General features: G+C 45.4%; 1 protein-coding gene and 1 long non-coding RNA gene across 5 annotated transcripts in view; one reads left to right on the plus strand and one right to left on the minus strand.

The window, feature by feature from the left end:
* Nucleotides 1–2,459, minus strand: part of METTL9 (methyltransferase 9, His-X-His N1(pi)-histidine) — a 59,059-nt gene extending 56,600 nt beyond the window's left edge. The window contains exon 1 of one of the 3 annotated variants that reach the window (XM_055232658.2): nt 1,990–2,459. In XM_055232658.2, the coding sequence (XP_055088633.1) occupies nt 1,990–2,154 (165 nt within the window). In that variant the 5' untranslated portion in view covers nt 2,155–2,459. The remainder of the gene's footprint in view (nt 1–1,989) is intronic. The other 2 variants (XM_055232659.2, XM_055232660.2) reach the window with 2 other exon arrangements.
* Nucleotides 2,451–19,838, plus strand: LOC129457474 (uncharacterized). 2 transcript variants are annotated; one of them, XR_010114246.1, is made up of 3 exons: nt 2,451–2,943; nt 4,107–4,230; nt 19,258–19,838. It is a non-coding gene; the product is annotated as an uncharacterized lncRNA (long non-coding RNA). The 2 variants fall into 2 exon arrangements; XR_008649261.2 differs by lacking the exon at nt 19,258–19,838 and adding an exon at nt 11,410–11,885.
* The last annotated feature ends 1,897 nt before the right edge of the window (nt 19,839–21,735 follow it).

A 21,735-nucleotide genomic window follows, 5' to 3' on the forward strand; every position in this document is an offset into this window, starting at 1 on the left:
GATTATTTTCATAATATGAATGTATTCATGTCACAATAATGTCTGGATTCATTATTCTAAGGAAAAGAGTTGACCCGTCCCCCAAATATTCAGAAAACACCATATTAAGTCTTCACCCTAAAGAAATTATCTGCTGAATTGTTAGTGAAGGGGTACACACACAGACACAGAATATAAATAAAGTATCTTAAATAAATGTATCTGAAACCAGTATTAGTTTTCATTAGATCTTAACAGATTCAGCTTTTAAAAGGTACACAATTAGAAAGTATCCTCTGCTGGGAGATATTCTGAGGCTATGTCTACAGCTGCAATTCCGCCTCCATACAAATCACAGTGTTTCTTGAAATAGTGTTTCAATTTTTAAAATAAGTGCAATTCTTTCATGAGCACTGAAAACCTATCAAGTGGCTGCAGTGGGGTAATCATGGTAAGTGTTATAAATACCAATAGCTAAGAGACTCAGCCATAATCCCACACATCAATGGAGATAAATCGCTTTTTCTCCTATCCAGGACCTTATTTCTATCAACTGGTTAAAAATGACATTTCTAGTTCATTGTCTACACCATTGTTCCATATGTGACATTCTGATAACTGTACAGTTAACGGTACAGTACTTTGAGTTGTCTCTATAAGAATGAACTAGTGTAAGTAAATAATCCATAGGAATAAATGTGGTTTTGCAATTTAAGTTTACATACATTCCTAATCATATCATACAAGTGATCAATGATACTGATATTGCACCTAACAAACGGCGATGGCTGGAGGCTTTCAAAAAAATTTACAGAAATTTAGGATTCCTTTAAAAATAGAAAAAAGCCCAATATAAATATTACTAAAAACTAAATCCTATTTTTCTAAATTGCTCTATCTCCTTCTTAGACAATTCTCTACCTTCATTAAAACACATGAAATCAACCTGGGTGTAAATTATCTGAACACCTGGCATAATAAAAAAGTAATGTAGGAAAATTAGAAATATATGAAAATGATGAGACACAAGATGATATAGGGAATAGTTAATGCTCTATGGAAAAGCAAAATGTATTATAAATGCTAGATATGACAAGCCAACACTCTGGCAGAGTTCAAAAGCCTCTTTTCAATGAATTTAACACTAACTGCAAACTATCTTAAGGTCATATACGAAATATCTCACTTAATTCCACAGTTAACCTGTACACGTTTAAGTGGCGCAAGACTGAGCTAATGAAAAGCCTACCTACTAGGTCACAGCGCAACGCTCACGATGCATAACTAAAACTCCCTCCCGTCCCGTTCTGTGTTAAAAACCCTTCCTGTAAAACTTGCATAATCTTCCTCCTCATCACACACAATCTTTCCAGCAGACTGACTAAATCCAAGTTTAAAGGAGATCTCTGCTAGGAAGGAGGGGAAGGTTCCGTAGGATGGGAGCGACAACCTGTCAAACCCATTTTTTAAGAGCTTAGGGAGAAATGTCACCCCAATCAGCCTGGAGAGTTCGACGGCTCGCAATGTACAGTTACATTTCTTTACGACCCTTTGTACGTTCTGGGATTCAACGAGACAAAAAGAGGGGCTGGCTTTTCGTTTTGTTTCTCGGGGGTAATGGATCTGGCCGGGTCTGTTCAGTCTCAGGCCTCGGTGCCAGGCGGGCCACGCTCTGGTCCCAAAGTTCCCCAGTCCCGCCGCCGGGGGTCCGTAGTCACCGCCCGGGACCCAGGAACAATGCGGGGCTCCGGGCCGCTCACGATCGGGCCCGGGAGGCCATGCCCCGCCTGCGCCACGAACAAAAGGCTCTCGCGGGGCCGCGGCCGGGTGCCCGGGGCTGGCGGAGTCGACGCCCGGCGGGGAAGGCGCGGGGAAAACTTTCCGAGGGGCCGAGGCGGAGGGGCGAGGGCCGGGCCGCCCCCTCGAGGAGCCGCCCCGCACAATAGCCGGGCCCAGCGCGGGAAGGCCGGGCCGCCACGCCCCCGCCCCGGCCCCGGCCCCGGCCAGTACCTGGTGGTTTTCCTTCCTGCTGCCCGCGGCCGCCGCCGGCCCGCCCGGGCCGCTCGTCATGTTCACGTACAGGGAGCGGGTGAGCGGGCTCCGCAGCGTCCACATCCTCCGCGCCAGCCACACGGACGCCAGGCTCAGGCACAGCCAGCCCGCCAGCAGTCTCATCGGGGGCCGCGGCCGCTCGCTCGGATCACCGCTGGCGCCGGGACGAGGAGGAGGAGGCACCACCGCCTCTGGCCACCGCCGCCACCGCCCGAGCTCGAGCCATCGCGTCCGACTTGCCCATCCAGCCCCCTTCAGGGCAGAGGCTGGGGGTGGGGAGGAGCAGCCGGCGCGCAGCCTCGGCACCTCCCCCTTCCCTTCCCGCTGCGGAACGCCGCTGCCCCCTGAACCAGTTTCCAGCCGGAGCACTTACTAGCGGCCGCGGCGCTTTCTCTCCCGGCGCCCTCCCTCCGTCCAATGAGAGAGCCGCTGGGAGGCGGGACAAAGGGAGTGCGCATCCGCCCGGGGCGCGTTCTCATGTCCCGGCCCTGCCTCGGCGTCTAGTAATGGCGGAGGTGCTTTTAATTTTTTTGAGGGCTGAGGAGCTCACTTCCGAAGGCGGTAACTGCAGCCTCCCTGCCCTTCCAAGGTGGTGCTGGAAGGACCTCTAGTCTTTCCTCGCGTTAGTCGTTACCTCTCGACCCTCATCCCACTCCACGGCGGGACTTTGACAGGGTCGTGCAGTTAACCCCGGGGCCGCAAAGAGGGGAGTCATTCCTTTCGTGCATCCTGACACTCACACACAGGTTCTTCCCGGAGACGAATGCTGCCAGTGCTGGTTACCCGCTCGGATGCATAGTTTCCAGTTTACATTTAGAACCGACCTACCAGACTCCCTCCTCTACTCTTCCCACCACCACGACCCGCCTGCCCCGTTCCCCAGGCCTGAGAAGTTGCTGGCTGCGTGTTTCTGTAAGGAATTAGTGAAAATTCTGCCTTTTGGGGAAGCTACTGCAGCTGGGGTACCCACAAGTAATGTTTTAGATGTATTGATGGCCCTGCCCAAGAATGAAGACCTCAAGTTAGACTCCTTGGCTGCCTTGTTTCCTTGAATTAGCACAGGGAAGTTGGACCCAACACTCTTAGAGTGAACTCAGCTCTGGGAGCAGTGTTTAACCCGGATATTTATTTGATCATTTATAACACGAGGAGACCTAGCAACATTTCAGAACTGAAGGGTTAGTTACATTGTGTTCCTGTCTGCAGTTCTTCCTGCTATTATCCAAGCCACAATTAAGTAACATTTCGTGGGGGTCCCTAACTTTAATACTTTCCTAGGTTTGTTTGGGAAGTGCTTTTAATTTAACTGCACCAGAAATAATGTAAATGTGTCTAAGTTCAAAACAAAAGAAGTAAGCCTTTTAGTTAATTCAATGTTGCACATCAGAGATTTTCATTTATGAAACAGTGGGGTGGTGAGCCACAGATGGGGAACAAAATCATTCCTTACCTAACAGCTTTTTTTTTTTTTTTTTTTTTTTTTTGAAACAGTGGAGTCTCGCTCTGTCTCCAGGCTGGAGTGCAGTGGCTCGATCTCCGCTCACTTCAAACTCCTCCTCCCGGGTTCAAGCAATTCTTCTGCCTCAGCCTCCCGAGCAGCTGGGCCTACGGGTGCGCGCCACCATGCCCAGCTAATTTTTGTGTTTATCGTAGAGACAGGATTTCACCATGTTGGCCAGGATGGTCTCCATCTCTTGACCTCGTGATCCGCCTGCCTTGGCCTCCCAAAGTGCTGGGATTACAGGCGTGAGCCACTGCGCCCGGCCCAGCAGCTCTTTTATTAGCTTCTGAGAATCTCAGCTTGACACCTTTGGCTAACAAGGATATCTTGTTGCCTAATGTAACAGGCTGTAACAACAAACAAAAAGGCACAGGGTGGGTAGGGGCCGGTATTTTGTGTTCTCTCTTTCCAATATATTCCCTGACGGCTTCCTGCCAAAACCCCGAAGAGCCCAAGCCTTACTAAATCTAATTCAAACCTCTAGTGGTCCTGGCCCAAATCATCAAAAAGGAACTACGGTAGCAAGTCCAATAACTGTTTATTTACTATGTCACCTCTCCTTCCTGTCTCTTAGGATCAGTGTAACAGACAAAGCAACTCTCACAAAAGGAAGCCTTCATCTTTTTAAAGTGGGGGTGAAAGCAGCAGGAGTGCATAAAATGGCATATTTCCTTTCTGAAGACAAAGGAGACAAAAAGGTATGCCCCAGCTATAGAGTGAGACCACATAGCTATAGCTCAGAGACTGCAAAATGTTGTCAGATGAACAAGCAAGTAGATGGCTGCTGTAGTCAGAAGGATTTTGGGGTCAGTTAACTGCCACAAAGCCTAACAGCTCAAAGGAGCAGATTTTGTTTTATATCTGAGCAGCTGGCCTGGAAAAATAAATCACTCATACATTTAAAATACTCTATAATAACCACAAAACACTCAAACCCATGCTATTTACATTTAGCAGGCACAGGAAGAAACCAGAGCATCCGATGATCAAATGATTTGCCTGAAGGTAGCAGAGCAAATTCAATAGCTGACCTTTTCATAGAACTTGGTGTCCCAGCTCGTGGTCTTTCGATCCATCTAAGAAGCTTTGCTGTCTCTTCTCAGAGAGCCTCCTGAATTACAAATGAGGAGGAAGGAAAACAGCAAGAGTAAATATACGAAGCAGAAGTTCAGATTCCCCATTGGGGACAGCCCCCTTCCTTCATCTACTAGAATGTCACTACCATATATTAAAACCTCAATTATCCATAATGGAGACGGGAAGAGGCAAGATAACACAAAAAGCCAAATAGGAGCCAATACTCGTTCTAACATGATCTTGAGATGCAGTTAGTGATATTCAAAAGACACACAAATGACCCTCTGCACTGAACTCTGCTCATTGACCCCAGGTGTCCCACTTGGGTCACAGCCCTGTACACAAGCCCAAAATTTTGGTGGGATCACTTTCCTATCTAGATCTCTAGGCAAAGGCTTTTTGTTATTGTTGTTCTTTGAAGTTACAAAGCTTGGCATTTTCATATTCTCTTTTCAATTACAAAGTATCATGTTAAGAGAATCCACAAGCAGAGAGTTTGGATCTATACAAAATCTACTGATGATTGTTATCTCCTTGAAGAGATAATGATTTAAAAAGAACTCATAGGCCAGGCAGCGTGGCTCATGCTTGTAATCCCAGCACTTTGGGAAACCAAGGCAGGTGGATGGCTTGAGCCCAGAAGTTCAAGGCCAGCCTGGGCAACATGGAGAAACCCCATGTCTACAAAAAATACAAAAATAAGACAGTCGTGGTGACATGCACCTGTAGACCCATCTACTCAGGAGGCTGAGGTGGGAGGATCAACCTGAGCCTAGGAGGCTGAGGTTGCAGTAAACTGAGATTGTGCCACTGCACGCCAGCTTGGGTGACAAGGCAAAACTGCAGATAGGTTTAAAAAAAAAAATTAGCGGCCGGGCGCGGTGGCTCAAGCCTGTAATCCCAGCACTTTGGGAGGCCGAGGCGGGTGGATCACGAGGTCAGGAGATCGAGACCATCCTGGCTAACACGGTGAAACCCTGTCTCTACTAAAAAATACAAAAAAAATTAGCCGGGCATGCTGGCGGGCGCCTGTGGTCCCAGCTACTCGGGAGGCTGAGGCAGGAGAATGGCGTGAACCCAGGAGGTGGAGGTTGCAGTGAGCCGAGATCACGCCACCGCACTCCAGCCTGGGGGACAGAGAAAGACTCCGTCTCAAAAAAAAAAAAAAAAAAATTAGCAGCCTAGGCCAGGCACCATGGCTTATGCTTGTAATCCCAGCTACTCAGGAGGCTGATGCAGGAGAATCGCTTGAACCCAGGAGGCAGAGGCCGCAGTGAGCCGAGATCATGCCGGTGTACTCCAGCCTGGGCAACACAGTGAAACTCCATCTCAAAAAAAAAAAAAAAAAAAAAAAAGAGCCTCAAGTAGCAGAATTGAACCAGGGGTTAGAAGATGTTAGTAGTTGGCCAGGTGCAGTGGCTCACATCTGTAATGCCAGCACTTTGGGAGGTTGAGGTGGGTGGATCACGAGGTCAGGAGTTTGAGACCAGCCTGGCCAATATGGTGAAACCCAGTCTCTACTAAAAATACAAAAAAAAATTAGCCAGGGGTGATGGCCTACACCTGCAATCCCAGCTACTCATGAGGCTGACGCAGGAGAATTGCTTGAACCTGGGAGGCGGAAGATGCAGTGAGCCGAGATCACACCACTGCACTCCAGCCTGGGTGACAGAGTGAGACTCCATCTCAAAAAAAAAAGACGTTAGTAGCAAATACAAGTAACACCGTGTGCTTCATTGGAGAACTCCCAATGCTACTCATTAGCATAATAGTTTATCATCTGCACTTTGAGCCAGACTATCTGGGTTTTAAGCTGGGCTCTATGCTTCTCGATTATGCAATTTGAGGCAAATTACTTGACCTCTACATGTCTGTTTCCTCATCTGTAAAATGGAAATAATAATAATGGTTACCTATTTCATAAGGATGCAGTGAATATCATGTTATATACTCAATATAAAGGGCTTAATAAGTGCCTCAACATTTAGTAAACACTCAAAAAATGTTAATTTGTTTTCACTTTAACTTGGGTAAATCAACCTCATCTGAGCCTCTCTTTCCTCATCTGTAAACTAAGAGCCATGGTTCTGAGCTGTCTGCTTCACAAGACATTTGTGAGAATTAGATGATCTGAGAGTTTTTTAAACTGTAAAACATCAACCAAAGTTATCATAATAAAGATGCTCAGTCCTAATGTAAAATGCCCATGTGAGGGATCTAGGTGGCCATCCTGTAAGAATCTAATGTCTGATAATCTGTCAGAGACTTTGGTCTCTGCAAAGCTACTCTCCATAAAACATTCTCTTAGAACCCATGATGACAGCATCTCTTAATAATGTATCTGTCTTCACACATGTGTCTATCCTCGTGACATTTCAAACTGAATGGGGAAAAAAATATAAAACACAAAACTAGGCCGAGGTGGGAAGATCATTTGAGGCCAGGAATCCAAGACCAGCCTGGACAACATGTTGAAACCCCATCTCTACTAAAAATACAAAAATTAGCTGGGCATGGTTGTATAGGTACTTGGGAGGCTGAGGCATGAGAATCACTTGCACCCAGGAGGCAGAGGTTGCAATGAACTGAGATCGCACCACTGCACTCCAGCTTGGGTGACAGAGCAAAAGTCTGTCTCCAAAAACAAAGTAAAACAAATAAACACAGAACTATAAAAAAAAAATTTCAAACCTAAAAGCAAAATCAGGTGGGCACAGTGGCTCATGTCTACAATCCCAGCACTTTGGGAGGCCGAGGCAGGCAGATGGCTTGAGCCCAGGAGTTCCACACCAGCCTGGGCAACATGACAAAATCCTGTGTCTACCCGCCCCCCCAAAAAAAAAAAAAAACTACAAAAATTAGTCAGGTGAGGTGGTGTGTGCCTGTACACCCAGCTACTCAGGAGGCTGAGCAGGAGCATCAACTGAGCCTGAGAGGTCGAGGCTGCAGTGAGCCATGACCACAGCACTGCACTCCAGCCTGGGTGACAGCACAAGACCATGTCTCAAAAAATAAAATAAAAATCAGGGAGTAAACTCAAGTTACCTACTTGTCAAAGATGCCTGTCTTTTTAGTAGGAAAGTCTTTTCCCCTGATATATAAAATTCTTTCCAGCTGGCTCACCTATTTACCCAGTCAGTACCCGCCAGAGCATTTCACCTGCTTACAGAACCTTCTGAACTCCCATGATTTCCTCCTTCATCAGTCTCACATCTGTTTGAGTTTATGTCAAGAATATTAACAGAAAGACAAAGAAATGCCACTTTCACATATGCAATAAATATTTATTGGGTACGTGGAATATACCAGGCCCTGGATTTACGGGAATAGAAAGCAAAATAAACACAATGTCTCACCTTCATAGAGCTTACCGTCTAGTAAGGAGACAGACCTGAATACATAATTACAAACTGCTGAGAGCAAGAAAGGATTTGTATACTGTTACGAGAACTTGGAGAGATCCGACTTAATTAGGGGTGGAGGGCATGAGGGAAGGAGAGTGTTCAGGGAAAGCTGCCCTGAGGAAATGTGCTTTGTGGTCATTTTGACAACCCCTTGCCAAATTTGAAAGCTTCCAGATTTCCCAAGTTCCTCCTGGACTACAGGTATCCCCAATAATTGTGACAACAGAAATGGAGATAATGCAGGACAGGCAAGCCCCAAAGTGGCGCTTAGCCCTCTGGGTTCTTGGCTTTATCAGGAGGGAATTCAAAGGCAAGCCAGAGGTAGAAGAAAACAGTTATATTGAAGAGGCTGTGTTACAGCTCCATGGCTGATATTGAAGAGGCTGTGTTACAGCTCCATGGCTGCTGCTGCAGAGCAGGGCTACCCCATAGGGAGAGAGTAGCAGCTGAGGGTAGTTTTCCAGCCATATTTATACCCACTTTTTTTTTTTTTTTGAGACGGAGTCTCGCTCTGTCGCCAGGCTGGAATGCAGTGGCACAATCTCAGCTCACTGCAACCTCCACCTCCCGGGCTCAAGTGACTCTCCTGCCTCAGCCTCCTGAGTAGCTGGGACTACAGGCATGCGCCACCACGTCCGACTAATTTTTCTATGTTGAGTAGAGACAGGGTTTCACCGTGTTGGCCAGGCTGGTCTCAAATTCCCGACCTCATGATCTGCCTGCCTCAACCTCCCAAAGTGCTGGGATTATAGGCAAGAGCCACTATACCCAGCCTCTACTTGAAACTAAAAGTGGGAGGCTGGGCACGGTGGTTCATGCCTATAATCCCTGCACTTTGGGAGGTTGAGGTGGATGGATCACGAGGTCAGGGGTTCGAGACCAGCCTGGCCAACATGGGGAAACCCCGTCTCTACTAAACATACAAAAAATAGCCAGGCTTGGTGGCAGGCGCCTGTAATCCCAGCTACTCAGGAGGCTGGGGCAGGAGAGTCGCTTGAACCCGGGAGGCAGAGGTTGCAGTGAGCCGAGATCGCATGCCACTGCACTCCAGCCTGGGCAATAGAGCAAGACTCTGTCTCAAAAAAAAATAAATAAATAATTGCATGTAGATTAAAGAGCTGTTTATGCAGAAATTTCTAGGGAATGGGCAGTAACTCTTGGGTCATTGGATCACTGCCACGGAAAGTGACAGTAACTGTCGAGTGTTGCCATGGCAGTGGTAAATCGACATGGCACACTGGTGAGCATGTCTGATTAAAGCTACTTTTGCCCAGGCTGTGTTTTGGCTATTTCTTAATCTGGTCCAGTGTCCACTCCAGTGTCCGAGCTCCACCTCTGGAGTAGAGTCCCACCTGCTACCTCAGACTGCTCATCAGAGCCTTCTAGAATGTGAGGAATCCCAGTGTCCCTCACATACACTCACAGAGTCCTGGAGAAAATGAAATGAGTTGTCTGGACAGCTGTCAGCACAATCCCCTATATATATAGTCATCTTTCAAATAGTAGCTGTGGTGGTTATTATGGAATCATAAGGCAGATGTAAACCTTGCTCTCCTTGCACAAGTTATTTAAGCAGTCCAAGAGATGAACAGCCATCTACTTTAAACTTAGTCTACTATAAGACAAATTAATTAGGGAGAGTGTTTCAACCTAAATCCTGGGCTCCACCAAACGAATCAGTTTCTCCAACAGAACTATGTGAATTAGGCATTTTATTTTATTTTATTTTTATTTTTTAAGACAGGGTCTCTGTTGCCCAGACTGGAGTGCAGTTGTACAATCTCAGCTCACTGCATCCTCCACCTCCTAGCTCAAGCGATCCTCCCACCTCAGCCTCCCAAGTAGCTGGGGCTACAGGCACACACCACCATGCCCAGCTAGTTTTTTGTGTTATCTTGTAGAGACACAGTTCGCCATGTTGCCCAGGCTGGTCTTGAACTCCTGGACTCAAGTGATCTGCCTGCCTCAACCTCCCAAAGTGCGAGGATTACAGGCATGAGCTACCATGCCTGGCCTCTAAATTAGGCATTTTGATACACATGTTTTGTACCACCTAAGTTGTGCTTTTTTTTTATTTTTATTTTTTCAAGACGGACTTTCACTCTTGTTACCCAGGCTGGAGTGCAATGGCGGGTTCTCAGCTCACTGCAACCTCTGCCTCCCAGGTTCAAGCGATTCTCCTGCCTCAGCCTCCTGAGTAGCTGGGATTACAGGCATGCGCCACCATGCCTGGCTGATTTTTTTTGTATTTTTAATAGAGACGAGGTTTCTCCATGTAGATCAGGCTGGTCTCGAACTCCTGACCTCAGGTGATCCACCCGGCCTCGGCCTCCCAAAGTGCTGGGATTACAGGCGTGAGCCACCACACCCAGCCCACTTCTGTGTTTATACAGATCCTTCTGCTTGTGCTTCTGAATCCTTAAAAGACATCTTCACATACAGTATAAGCTACTTAAAGGAATATAAGTATTTTTAAATATATATTTCAACTAAATAATGTCCTTCCAATAACAGGTCTATGAGTCAGAGCTCTGATAAAAGACAGAAGGCTGTTGCTTTCATTCAGTTTCTAGGGCGTTTTTGAAGATCCAAATATCTTTCATCTAGTTTTAAATATCCTTTCAAAACAACCCTGTCCTTGGCCTCTTAATTGCTGTCTCTTGTATGTATGTGGGCTTGGTCTTCTAAATGACTGCTTCCTCTCCACCAAATTCACCGTGGGTATTTATTTTGAAACTATAAAGGCTTCTTATTTTATAAATATGAAACATTAAAACTTATGGTTTATATAAAATACATGGGGGAAAGTACTGTATTATGAGAAATCTTTTAAAACTTAAAATGTAAATATTTTACAATAGACCAAATGTGTATATACATAAACATAAGTGATCTTAAAGAGTTTGTAAAACATACCACAAAATAACCACATCTCTGCTGGTGTAAAATAAAACCACTGTTTTCTTTTTGCACAACCAAAACTGATCAGAAAATGAGGAAGAATACATTTATGAAAGAGGATACTTGAGCAATCAACCAACCTGAAAGTCAGACAGAACTATCTCCCTTCTCTGGTGAAAACTATGATTGATTTTTTAATAGCCACAGCTAATCTGAGCTTGTTTTACAAGTTAGCCCAGGATCTTCGTCAAATTTATTGTGTGCGCAACTCATTCAATCAGAGGAAAGGCATTTGGCTGTCAGATCACCAAAACTGTGGCATTGTAAGACTCCCACTACAGTTTTCATTTCCCTTTATGGTCTCCACTTACCAAGAATTCTTTGTGCTATACAGTTTCCTGAAATTGACAAAGTCAATACTGATAACAGCTATTAAGTTTTTCTACAATAGAAATTTTATTTCTAAGTTCATTAGCTTTTCTTTTCTTTTTTCAGACCAGTGTAATGTTCTGCTCCCAGGCTGGAGTGCAATGGTATGATCACAGCTCACTGCAGCCCCCCTGGGCTGAATCTATCCTCCTGCTTCAGCCTCCTGAGTAGCTGGGACTACAGGTACATGCCACCACACTCAGCTAATTTTTGTATTTCTTTGAGAGATAGGGTATCGTCACGTTGCCCAGGCTGGTCTCAAACTCCTGAGCTCAAGTGATCTGCCTGCCTCAGCCTCCCAAAGTGCTGGGATTATAGGCGTGAGCCACCGTGCTCGGCCTAAGTTCATTAGCTTTCTATGCTCAAGTCTTTTGGAGAAGTTTGAGATGTGACAGCAGCAGGCATCAGAGGCTAGCAGCTCTCCCCCACCATGAAGAATTTTTCCCATTCAGATTCCAGCTTCCCCCTCTCACACCACCCCAGAGGGCATGGAGAAGCTGGCTTTGCTCAGGAACCACAATAAAGTGTAGTTTGTTATGTGTGAATATAGAGCATGCTGTTCTCCGTCCAACATAAATCCATTTTTATAACCAAAACTATAAATGACAGTGGAGCCAAATTTGCTACTTTTTGGACAGACAGCTTACAAGTTAAACAAATTGCTTTAGGTTCATTATATCCAGTTTTTGCTTTCATAAGGAGACATATTTACAGATAATTTTTACCACATCTACAATGTTCATTATAATTATTCAATGAAGGAAGCCTTCAGGAAAAAAAACTAAGTTATCCTTGTACAGTTTTGACAGCACATTGGATTCGTGTTTAGAATCTGCAACATCCTGTTTGATTCATGTGCTGGAATTTCTCCATTATTGTACTTTTTTTTTTTGTCTCACAGAGATGGGATCTTGCTATGTGGACTAGTGCTTCCTCTTCAACTTCCTCTCCTTCAATTCCCTCCGAAGCCCACCTTTTCAGGACAACATTAACTCCTGTCCTCAAGTGATACTCCTACCACAGCCTCCCAAAGTGCTGGGATTACAGGCATGAGCCACCATTCCCAGCCCATTATGATACTTTATTTTATTTATTTTTCGTTTTTGAGATGGAGTCTTGCTTTGTCACCCAGTCTGGAGTGCAATGGCACAATCTTGGCTCACTACAACCTCCGCCTCCTGGTTCAAGCAATTCTCCCGCCTCAGCCCAGTAGCTGGGATTACAGGCACCCACGACCACACCCAGCTAATTTTTGTATTTTTAGTAGAGACAGAGTTTCACCATTTTGGCCAGGCTGGTCTCCAACTCCTGACCTCACGTGATCCACCCACCTCAGCCTCCCAAAGTGCTGGGATTACAGGCATGAGCCACCATGCCTGGCCCCATTATGATTCTTTCTTTTCTTTCTTTCTTTCTCTCTCTTTCTTTCCTTCCTTCCTTCCTTCTCTTTCCTTCCTTCCTTCCCTCCTTCCTTCCCTTTATTTATTTCTTTTATTTATTTCCGTTCTTTTCTTTCTTGCTTGCTCTGTCTCCCAGGCTGGAGTGCAGTGGTGCCATCTTGGCTCACTGCAACCTCCGCCTCCTGGGTTAAGGCAATTCTGCCTAAGCCTCCCGAGTAGCTGGGATTATAGGCATGTACCACCACACCCAGCTAATTTTTGTATTTTTAGTAGAGATGGGGTTTTGCCATGTTTGCCAGGCTGGTCTCAAACTCCTGACCTCAAGTGATCCACCCACCTCAGCCTCCAAAGTACTGGGATTACAGGTGTGAGCCACTGCACCCAGCCTATGATACTTTAAATAGCTGCGTATACATGAGTGTATTTTCATCTTGACAGATGGTAAATCATAGCATATTTGAGGACATCAAGCATTCGGTAGATCCTTTGCCCTATTTAGAACTTATATCTGCTTGGACACAAGTATCAGGAATATATTATATTTTTGACATATGTTAAAGGCTGTTTCAAGAAAAAAATTTAAGTCAGGTCTTTTTGACATATTAAGCTGTATATGGAGTTAATCATAAAATTGCCCTGAAAAATCTCTGGAAATAGAGAAATAAAATTGCTGCCTGAGAACCACACTTTAAAACATACATATAGGCTGGGCATGGTGGCTCATGCCTGTAATCCTAGCACTTTGGGAGGCCGACACAGGTGGATTGCTTAGGCCCAGGAGTTTGAGACCAGCCTGAGCAATATGGTAAAATCCTGTCTCTACAAAAAATTACAAAAATTATGTTTTTATGGCTGACCAACCTCCTCCTCACCCTCCAACCGCAATGAGCTGTTATTTCCACAATTACGTTATACTTCAGTCAATTTGAAGTCAAGTCTTGGCTTGAGGCCTGCCTTTTTTTTTTTTCTTCTTTTTGCCTTAGGAGGTCTCAGACTGAAAACTTGAGATCATGTGAGATCATGCACTCACATGTGAGATCATGTGAGATCACAGCCATGACAGCCACTCCTCAGTCTTCTGTGTAACTGGTTCTGTTGGATACTCGTCAGCTGTGAACCATTCACTTTCGGAAACATACACTGACAAAATCCCAAATTGTCACCTCCTTCATGATCCCATACACATGACTTAAATGTGATGGGAGGAAAAAAAAATGGGCTGCTGGGGGACCTGTCTTTTTTAAAGGTGACTTTGCATGTCTTTGCTCAAATCTTTTTTTTTTTTTTTTTTGAGACGGAGTTTCACTCTTGTTGCCCAGGCTGGAGTGCAATGGCATGATCTTGGCTCACCACAACCTCCACCTTCCAGGTTCAAGCAATTCTCTTGCCTCAGCCTCCCAAGTAGCTGGGATTACAGGCATATGCCACCATGCCCAGCTAATTTTGTATTTTTAGTAGAGATGGGGTTTCTCCATGTTGGTCAGGCTGGTCTCAAACTCCCGACCTCAGGTGATCCCCCCCCCTCGGCCTCCCAAAGTGCTGGGATTACAGGTGTGAGCCACTGTGCCTAGCCCCTCAAATTTATTATACACACATATATACGTATGTATACGTATATGGCTCCATGACGTATATATGTGGTGTGTATATACACTTATGGGGAGAGAGATTATATATATATATATATATATATATATATATATATATATATATGTATGTGTGTATGTATTTTTTTTTTTTTTGAGACGACTGGTTCTCACTCTGTCACCCAAGTTGGAGTGCAATGGTGTGATCTTGGCCCACTGCAGCCTCCACCTCCCCAAGCTCAGGTGATCCTCCCACCTCAGCCTCCCGAGTAGCTGGGACCACAGGCACGTGCCACCATGCCTGGGTAATTTTTGTATTTTTTCATAGAGATGGAGTCTTGCCATGTTGCCCAGGCTGGTCTCACACTCCTAGTTTCAAGCAATCGGCCTACTTTGGCCTCCCAGTGCTGAGATTACAGATGTGAGCCACTGTGCCTGGCCACCAGCTCTATCTTTACCATCAAAATTGGAGTAAACATTTACATCAGGGGTCAGGGGTATCCAATCTTTTGGCTTCCCTGGGCCACATTGGAAGAAGAAGAATTATCTTGGGCCACACATAGAATATACTAACCCTTGCTGGGCATGGTGGCTCATGCCTGTAATCCCAGCACTTTGGGAGGCCGAGGCAGGTGGATCACATGAGGCCAGGAGTTCAAGAGCAGCCTGGGCAACATGGTGAAACCCTGTCTCTATTAAAAATACAAAAATTAACCAGGCATGGTGGCACACGCCTGTAGTCCCAGCTACTCAAGAAGCCGAGGCAGGAGAATTGGTTGAGCCTGGGAGGTGGAGGTTGCAGGGAGCCAAGATCATACCACTGCACTCCAGCCTGGGTGACAGAGAGAGACTCCTTCTCATAAAAAAAAAAAAAAAAAAAAAAAAAAAAAAAATTGCAAAAGACTCATGATGTGGTTTTGTTTGTTTTGAGACAGTTTTGAGACAATTGCCCAGGCAGAGTGCAGTGGCACAATCAGGGCTCACTGCAACTTCTGCCTTCCACCTCCCAGGCTTAAGTGATTCTCCTGCCTCAACCTCCCGAGTAGCTGGGATTACAGGCACGTACCACCATGCGCTGCATTTTTAGTAGAGATGGGGTTTTGCCATATTGGTCAGGAGTTGGAACTCCTGACCTCAGGTGATCTGCCCGCCTCGCCCTCCCAAAGTGCTAGGATTACAGGTGTGAGCCACCTCACCAGGCCAAAATCTCATAAAGTTTTAAGATTACAAATTTGTGTGGGGCTGCATTCAAAGCCATCCCAGGCCGCATGTGGCCCACAGGCCGTGGGTTGGACATGCCTGATTTACATCAAGAGGCAGGAAGGCCACATTCTAGTTACTTCCTTTACACTTTCCATGTGATCTTGGAAAAAATCACATAACCCCAACTACCTTGTCTTTAAAAATAGTAATCAATTGGCCAGAAGTGGTGGCTCACACCTATAATCCCAGCACTTTGGGAGGCCGAGGTGGGTGGATCACTTGAGGTCAGGAGTTCGAGACCAGCCTGGCCAACATGGCGAAACCCCGTCTCTACTAAAAATACAAATATTAACCGAGTGTGGTGGTACACACCTGTAGTCCTAGCTACTCGGGAGGCTGAGGCAGGAGAATCGCTTGAACCCAGGAGGGGAGTTTGCAGTGAGCTGAGATCACACCACTGCACTCCAGTCTGGGTGAGAAAGCAAAACTCTGTCTCAAAAAACAAAAAGAAAGTAAGTAAATAAATGCTAATCAATCAAGACCACCCATGCGTAAAGGTATGGACCATCACCTGCTTACTTTCTTTGGTGAATTATGAATTATGTGAATTTTTTCCACATTCTAATATAAATACATCTGTACTTAGTAATGCAACAGAAGTGGTATAATTTTCTTTAAAAAACCAAGTCTCACAAATTCAGAGTCCCATAATCCTCCATAAAACAAGAATTTATTATAAACAGTACCATACCTGTGACAACATTTATAAATGGAGATGATCTTTTCTTTTGAGAACTATGTGCTTGACAAATTATCACCTTCTTATGACCTGAAATCAAAATCCTTGCCTTTCTTACTCCTGTATGTTCATCACACACACACACACACACACACACACACACACACACCCCTGCTCTGTTTCATAGTGTAAGGCTTGCCCGGTCTACTGTGAAGTACCTGGGAGGGAAGAAAAAAAAAACTCTAGAAATGAAATGGAAATAGATATATTTTTACTCCATGACATTCTAGATCTGGGCCACAGCCTACTCTCCATGAAAGAAAGCCTCCTACAACAGCACTGCAAGGGTACTGCATGTCACTTAGAACAGTGACAGCACCACTAAGTGCCAGACATTGTGCTAGTGCTTTCCATATGCCATCTATTTTTTTTTTTTTTTGAGACAGAGTCTCACTCTGTCACCCAGGCTGCAGTACAATGGCTCGATCTCGGTTCATGCAACCTCCATCTCCCAGGTTCAAGCGATTCTCTTGCCTCAGCCTCCTGGGTAGCTGGGATTACAGGCGTGCACCACCACGCTTGGTTAACTTTTGCATTTTTAGCAGAGACGGGGGTTCACCATGTTGGCCAGGCTGGTCTCAAACTCCTGACCTCAAGTGATCCACCTGCCTTGACCTCACAAAGTGCTGGGATTACAGGCGTGAGCCAGCACGCCTGGCCTGCCATCTCTTTTAATCCTCCTAACAATCAAATGAGGTGGATACTATTATTACCACCTTTTTATAGACAATAATCCAAGGCAGAGAAAGCTTCCATTGCTTTTGCAGTGAATAAATAAATAAGTGGTTGAGGCAGGATTTTTTTTTTTTTTTTTTTTTTTGAGACAGGGTCTTTCTCTGTCACCCAGGCTGGAGTGCAGTGGCATGATCTCTGCTCCCTGCAACCACCACCTCCCAGGCTCAAGTGATCTTCCCACCTCAGCCTCCTGAGCAGCTGGGATGTCAGGCACCCACCCATACCCAGGCATGCCCAGCTAATTTTTGTATTTTTTGTAGAGACGGGGTTTTGCTACATTGCACAGACTGGTCTCAAACTCCTGGGCTCAAGGGATCTTTCCACCTCAGCCTTCCAAAGTGCTGGAATTACAGCATCGCACCTGGCCGAAGCCGAATTTTAAACTAGGCAGTCGGGTTGCAGAACCCTCATTCTTCACCACAATGCTTTACCGCCTCCTAGTGTTTATTTACTTTTGTAAAATTTTTTTTTGCAGGCCGGGCACAGTGGCTCACCCCTGTAATCCTAGCACTTTGGGAGGCCGAGGCGGGTGGATAACCTGAGGTCAGGAGTTCGAGACTGGCCAACATGGTGAAACCCCGTCTCTACTAAAAATACAAAAAATTAGCCAGGCGTGGTGGCGCATGCGTGCCTGTAATCCCAGCTGCTCAGGAGGCTGAGGCAGGAGAATTACTTGAACCCAGGAGGTGGAGGTTGCAGTGAGCCAAGATTGTGCCATTGCACTCCACCCTGGGCAACAAGAGTGAAACTCCATCTCAAAAAAAAAAAAAAAAAGATTTTTTTTGCAGAGATGGTCTTGCCTCGTTGCCCAGGCTGGTCTCAAACTCCTGGCCTCAAGGGATCCTTTTGCCTCAGCCTCCCAAAGTATCAGGATTACAGGCATGAGCCATTGCACCTGGCCTTAGAGGTTTTTGTTTTGTTTTGTTTTGTTTTGGAGATGGAGTTTCGCTCTTGTTGCCCAGGCTGCAGTGCAATGATGTGATCTCAGCTCACCACAAACTCTGCCTCCTGGGTTCAAGCAATTCTCCTGCCTCAGCCTCCCGAGTAGCAGGGACTACAGGGATGCACCACCACGCCTGGCTAATTTTGTATTTTTAGTAGAGACGGGGTTTCTCCATGTTGGTCAGGCTGGTCTCAAACTCCCGACCTCAGGTGATCCGCTCACCTCGGCCTCCCAAAGTGCTGGGATTACAGGCGTGAGCCACCATGCCCAGCAAGTGTTAGTGTATTCTATGTGTGGCCCAAGACAATTCTTCTTGTGTCCAGCCGCCTTAGTGGTTTTTTTGGTTTTGTTTGGTTTGAAATGGAGTTTAGCTCTTGTCACCCAGGCTGGAGTACAGTGGCACAATCTCGGGTCACTGCAACCTCTGCCTCCTGGGTTCAAGTTATTCTCCTGCCTCAGCCTCCCAGGTAGCTGGGATTAGAGGCACTCGCGACCATACCCAGCTAATTTTTGCATTTTTAGTAGAGACGGGATTTCGCCATATTGGCCAGCGCCTTAGTGTTTTATAAAACAGGCCTCAGATCACTAGCGTCAGGATCACCTGTGGTGCTGGTTAAAATGCAGCTTCCTTGGCTATCTCAGGTATACTGATTCAGAATCTTCGGGTAAAACTAATATGTAATTTATATAATTAAAAAGTACTTAAACGTCTTTTTTTTATTATTTATTTATTATTTTTTTATTTTTTATTTTTTTTGAGACGGAGTCTAGCTCTGTCGCCCAGGCTGGAGTGCAGTGGCGCGATCTCGGCTCACTGCAAGCTCTGCCTCCCAGGTTCACGCCACTCTCCTGCCTCAGCCTCCTGAGTAGCTGGGACTACAGGCGCCCGCTGCCATGCCTGGCTAATTTTTTTGTATTTTTGGTAAGAGACAGGGTTTCACCGTGCTAGCCGGGATGGTCTCGATCTCCTGACCTCGTGATCCACCCGCCTCGGCCTCCCAAAGTGCTGGGATTACAGGCGTGAGCCACTGCACCCGGTCTTAAACGTCTTAAAATTATTTTTAATGAGCTATTTATTTATTTATTTATTTAGAGACAGAGTCTCGCTCTGTTGCCAGGCTGGAGTGCAGTGGCGCAATCTCAGCTCACTGCAACCTCCGCCTCCCGGGTTCAAGCGATTCTCCTGCGTCAGCCTCCAGAGTAGCTGGGCGCGCACCACCACGCCCAACTAATTTTTGTATTTTTTAGTAGAGACGGGGTTTCACCATGTTGGCCAGGATGGTCTTGATCTCTTGAACTTGTGGTCTGCCCACCTCAGCCTCCCAAAGGTAATTATTTTTAAATAATATGTTGAGATAACCTAAAAGAAAGTCACATTTCATATTAATTTTTCATATATGTCTGGACTCTCTATTCTGTTCCATTTGTTTTTGTTTGTTTGTTTGTTTGTTTTTGAGATGGTGTCTCACTCTGTCGCCCAGGCTGGAGTGCAGTGGCACGATCTCGGCTCACTGCAACCTCTGCCTCGCAGGTTCAAGCTTTTCTCCTGCCTCAGCCTCCCTAGTAGCTGGGACTACAGGCATGTACCACCAGGCCTGGCTAATTTTTGTATTTTGAGTAGAGACAGGGTTTCACCGTGTTGGCCAGGCTGGTCTCGAACTCTGACCACAAGTGATCTGCCTACCTCAGCCTCCAAAAGTGCTGGGATTACAGGCGTGAGCCACCGCGCCCAGCCTGCTCCATTTCTTAAATGGAATTTGTGAATTATTTGAGGACAACCTTCTAAAAATGAAATGAAAACAGTATTTATGATCTGTAAATTTTTTTTTTTTTTTTTTTTTTTTTTTTTTTTTTTTTTTTTTTTTTTGAGACGGAGTCTCACTCTGTCGCCCAGGCTGGAGTGCAGTGGCACAATTTCGGCTCACTGCAATCTCCGCCTTGCGGGTTCACGCCATTCTCCTGCCTCAGCCTCTCCGAGACGGGGTCTCACTCTGTAAGCCAGGCTGGATTGCAGTGGCGCGATCATGGTTCACCGCAGCCTTGACCTCCCCAAGCTCAAGTAATCCTCCCACTTCAGTTTTTGTAGTTTTAGTAGAGATGGGTTTTTGCCATGTTGCCCAGGCTGGTCTCAAACTCCAGGGCTCAAGCGATTCGCCCGCCTCAGCCTCACAAAGTGCTAGGATTACAGGTGTGGGCCACCATGCCTGACCAATGATCTATAAATTTTTTTTAAGTCAAGTAACTCACCCTCTGTAGTGTACAATTTATGAGTTTTGACAAATATATATAATTGTGTAATCACCACTGAAACCAAGATACAAAATGTTCCCATTACCTAAAAAAATTCCCTGTGCCCCTTTGCAATCAATCCTTCTTACACTTCTAGGCTCTGGCAACCACTGTTATGTTTTCTACGCTGATAGTTTTTCCTTTTTCAGAACATCATATAAATGGAATCATACAGTAGATAGTCTTTTGAGTCTGACTTCTTTTACTTAGCACAATGCACTTGACATTTATCCATACTGTTGTATCAGTAAAGAGTCTTTTTATTGCTATGTAGCATTCTATGGTGTAGATGTACCACAATTTGTTTACCCATTAACCAGTTGAAAGACATTTGGGTTGTTTCTCATTTTTTGGTGATTATGAATAAAGCTGCCATAAACATTTGTGCACATGTTTTGTGTGAATATACGTTCTTCTTTCTCTTTTTTTTTTTTTTGAGACAGAGTCTTGCTCTGTGGCCCAGGCTGGAGTGCAGTGGCGCGATCTCGGCTCACTGCAACCTCCGCCTCCCAAGTTCAAGCAGTTTTCTGCCTCAGCCTCCCGAGTAGCTGGGATTACAGATGCCCGCCACCACGCCCAGCTAATTTTTGTATTTTTGGTAGAGGTGAGGCTTCACCATGTTGGCCAGGCTGGTCTCAAATGGGAATACAGGCGTGAGCCACCATGCCCGGCCATAAGTTTTTGTTTCTCTTGGGAAAAAAGCTAGCAGTGGGATTTCTGGATCATATGTCAGCTGTATATTTAACTTTAAAAGAAACTGCCAAACTGTTTTTCAAAGTAGATGTATCATTTTAATTCCTACCAGGAATGTATGAGAGTTCTGGATGCTCCACATCCTTTGTCAGCACTTGGTATTCAGTTTTTATTTTAGCTATTCTAATTGTTATATAGGGGTGACTCATTATGGCTTTAATTTGCATTTTCCTAATGACCAATAATGTTGAGAATCTTTTCATGGACTTACTTTCCATTTGTATATCTTCTTTGGTGAAGATCTGTCTGCTCAAATCTTTGCCCATTTTAATTTTGTTTTTTCAAGTCATCCATGGAATACAAACTGTATTAGCTGGGTCTCACACTGCTATGAAGAAATACCAGAGACTGGGTCACTTATAAAGGAAAAAGTTTAATTGACTCACAGTTCCACATTGCTGGGGAGGCCTTAGGAAACTTACAATCATGGCAGAAGGCAAAGGAGAAGTAGGCACCTTCTTCACAGGGCAGCAGGATGGAGTGAGTGCAAGCACAGGGAATGCCAGATGGTTATAAAACCAGCAGATCTCCTAAGACTCACTCACTATCATGAGAACAGTATAGGGGAAACTGTCCTCATGATCCAAATACCTCCACCTAGTCTACCCTTGACACATGGGGATTATGGAGATTACAATTCAAGATGAGATTTGGGTAGGGAAACAAAGCCTAATTACAAACTTT

This window comes from Symphalangus syndactylus, chromosome 11 (genome assembly GCF_028878055.3).
Source record: "Symphalangus syndactylus isolate Jambi chromosome 11, NHGRI_mSymSyn1-v2.1_pri, whole genome shotgun sequence".
NCBI lineage: Eukaryota > Metazoa > Chordata > Mammalia > Primates > Hylobatidae > Symphalangus > Symphalangus syndactylus.